At 49.7% G+C, this 3,392-nt stretch overlaps 1 protein-coding gene across 2 annotated transcripts in view; it reads right to left on the bottom strand.

Annotated features, from left to right (window-relative positions):
- Nucleotides 1-687: 687 nt before the first annotated feature.
- POLA1 (DNA polymerase alpha 1, catalytic subunit) overlaps nucleotides 688-3,392 on the bottom strand; it is a 281,703-nt gene continuing 278,998 nt past the window's right edge. For both annotated transcript variants that reach the window (XM_058535594.1, XM_058535595.1), the window contains exon 37: nucleotides 688-1,365. In XM_058535594.1, coding sequence (XP_058391577.1) covers nucleotides 1,220-1,365 — 146 coding nt within the window. In that variant the 3' untranslated portion in view covers nucleotides 688-1,219. The remainder of the gene's footprint in view (nucleotides 1,366-3,392) is intronic.

Below are 3,392 nucleotides of genomic sequence, written 5' to 3'. Positions count from 1 at the left end.
TCTCCTGAATGCCACTCAGAACATTCGGACATACATCACGCTGAGCATCTCCGAGCTGAGTTCTAACCAGGCTGCGGTTTGGGAAGGGGATGGCCTCTAGTCATCCTTTAGTCCTGGCTGCCTGCTCTCGTCAACTCTTTGCACCTGCTAAGGATCATGGCAACTGGTTTCCCTTTAGAAGACTTTATTCTGAAGTAAAAAAATCACAACATATTTTTCTTTTATAAAAACACGTAGGTAGATTTAAAAAAATATAGCATAGTTGTACAAGGGGAAATATATTTTGTTAGTATAATCTTACCAATAATGTAAGAAAGGAAAGACTGCTATACTGAAATACGTTTGGCTTCAGGCAGAGAGGGCACCATTGTGAAGAAATGAGAAAAATAGCACCAGGGCCAATTAACCATCCCTCCCCCCATTTTTCTGAACACAACACAATGATCCTTGCCCCAACCTCTACACAGTTTTAATGAGATGTTAGGGTATCAATTTTTTTCAAATGTGCTTTCCTATTGTATAAACCTTTATGTGGATTTTCTACTTAAGGAAAAAAAGGAGTGTGAGTGTAACACACTTACCCAGTGTGTGTGTGTGTGTTGGCCTTTGGACCACTTCCATGAACAAGTAAGCTCTGTGTAATCTATTTAGCCAGTGCAAGGCTTCTAACCCCCCCCCCCACCCCCGCTACCTATATAAAAGACAAGACTGAAAAGGACAGCCACTCCTGGAGCCAGCGGCTGGAAGCACTTGGGTTCAGACTGGGTTTAATTGGCGTGTGAAAAGGCAAAACGTTAGCTGCTCCTACCAGGCTCATGAACCTCTCCTTCTAGGGGCACCTCTACTGAAGCCAGGGCAAAGCCTGGGGTCACTTGCATTCCAGCCACTCAATTAATTTATCTTCCCTCACCGACCCCTCCCCTAGAAACCCAGTCCCAATAAGAGGCAGCCGGCTCTTCAGGTGCTTTGCAAAGGGCTATGGGGTCGTGTTTCACAGTGGTATATTGTAATTGGAAGGCTGTTTCCCGTTTCTCTGATGCTTCGTAGATTAAATATTTTTGCAGTCCCCTTAATAACCCCCCTCCCAAGCCACATCCACACAAACATGAGATGCAGTCCCAGAGGAAAAGTGAGGCCGGAGAAGCAGTTAGGGCCACGGCGGAGGTGCAGAGGAGGCTGCGATGCTTCAAGCAGCCCGCCTCGTCCTCTCGGGATTCCCTCAGGACCTCACAGCGCAGTCGGCGAAGAGTTTGCTGAGGTTCACTTCCGAGTAGCCACTTCGGGACAAGAACTGCTCTGCCGTGTTCTTGAGTTTTTTGTAGTCCTGACGAACTTTGGGGGTAAGAAACTGCGCCTTCAATTTATCTAAAAAGAAATAAGAATAAAAGGATTACAAGTCTCAGAAGTAGCTCCTTTAAAGACCATTCAGTATTCCTTAAGTACCAGAGAAGGGGATGTGGATTCTGTTTGTAGCTCCACATCTCAGATGTTGTCAAGGTCCTGTCACTGGTCTACCCCTGGGGCAAGTCCCATGCAGGGAGTTGGCTGAGACCCCGAGGTTCCTCTGTGGAAACCCTTTCTTCTTTTCCCTGGCCACCACATCTTAGCACCTAGCTGACTCAGTGCACCGGGGGACAGGGCCACCTCTACTGATGTGAAGCGCAGGTGCACGCCCATGTGCAGCAGACAAGGTGAGCTCCACTCGCAGACACCACTTTCGCAGCGCTGTCGAGCACATGCATGCAATTCACGTAGAATATGGATGTGGCAAGAAATACTCTGTCTCAAAGGAAGCCAGAGCCTCCCAGCGCAACCCCCCTGGATCAGCTGGGCCTAGTGGGCTGCTTCTAGTCCCTTCCGTCTGTGTCCCTCTGCTACACAAACCTCCTCTACTGAAATAGGCAAGGAGTGGACTGCCCGGAGAGCACCTGTCCACTGGCAAGATTTTCGTCTTCTCTGTCCACACTGTATACCTGTGAACTTCGAGTATGCAGAGGCCCCTTCCTCTGCTTCCTGCTCCTTCCACCCATTCATCCCTGGCCTTCCTGTTCTGAGAAGGGCACCACCAGCCAGAGAGAAGAGCCTTCCTTTCCCTCCCCAGAGCCTGCTGTCTCTACACTTGGTTCTCTTAAAGGAACAGTAGGGCCATGACACCCACGTCTGCTCTTTTGGGGAAGAGGGTGATCTCCGGGGGAGCCAACTCTGCCCAGGATGATTAAAATGATCAGTTTTTGATCAAAGTTGCTCCGGAACCCTGTGAGGTGTTTGGAGAGGCACACTTTTTTTTCAATTCCCATTTTATGGCTGAGGAAACCAGGAGGTGAAGTCACTTGCCCAAGGTCACACAGCTGGTCATCCGGGATGTAGAAGTGCAAACTCAGGTAGCCAGAACCTGAGCCCACACTCAAAGTAGAGGCTCACTTTTGCACCCCTCTCTCCCTACATCCCCTGGACCTGCTCCCGGATAGAGATGGGCAGGCCCCAGATGCGACATGACAAGGTGCTGGAGGGAGCAAGGCTGCCCGGCGCCCCAGAAGAGGAAACCTTGAAGGAGACACGAAGGAGTGCACACTAATCACAAAGGAGAGAGCCCACAGAGACAACAGAGCGGCACTACAAGACCCCCAGAACACCAAAACTCCGGCTCCAGATTTTTGTCCCTTAGCTACATATTTGCATTTGTTCTCCACAACCTCTTGTAAATTACATCAATTGCCTTTCAAAAAACAACAACAGAAAGTTTTGTAGAGAGGATTTAAATGCCCAAAGGGGGTGGAAAAAGAGACGAGAACAGAGAGGGGGCGCATCATTAACCGACTACAGAAAGACACTTTCAAAGTTCTAATTATCGGAGTCTGGGAATACACAACAATGGCCCCGACCAGTGGCGGCCGCCTCCTGGCAGGCCAGAGCTGGGCCGGCACCCCGTGCATGTGAATGACACAAATGCATGTGCTGCCGGGGAGAGCACATTTACAGAGCGGCGGTAACACGGAGCAGGGGAGGAAGAGAGAGGGCACAGCTCCTGATGTGTTTACCTCCTCTGCTGATGGGATATTGACTTTTCCCACCAGGTTGGTTAGAAAGGGGACTATTTACGCTGCCACACAGCAGAGTTAGAATGACAACCAGCATCACTTGGTACTCTTCTTCGTAAAAGACAACTGTGACCACCAGCATATCCCATAGCCGGTCAATACGACCAAGGCACCATTCTACGCCAGTTAGAGATGCAGATAAAAGCTCCCACTTGCTTCCCCAATGAGGATTTAATCAATAACGTATGGAAGGTCTTCCAGGAAATAGAACTGCACGAGCTGTCATAGGCCATGTTGGGGGTGGAGGCTGAGGGGGTGAAAGGGCTCACCCCTTCTTTGTGGGTTTTCTCTCCC

Source organism: Diceros bicornis, chromosome X (genome assembly GCF_020826845.1).
Source record: "Diceros bicornis minor isolate mBicDic1 chromosome X, mDicBic1.mat.cur, whole genome shotgun sequence".
In the NCBI taxonomy this organism is placed as follows: Eukaryota; Metazoa; Chordata; class Mammalia; order Perissodactyla; family Rhinocerotidae; genus Diceros; species Diceros bicornis.
This window is presented reverse-complemented; position numbering and strand designations above follow the sequence as displayed.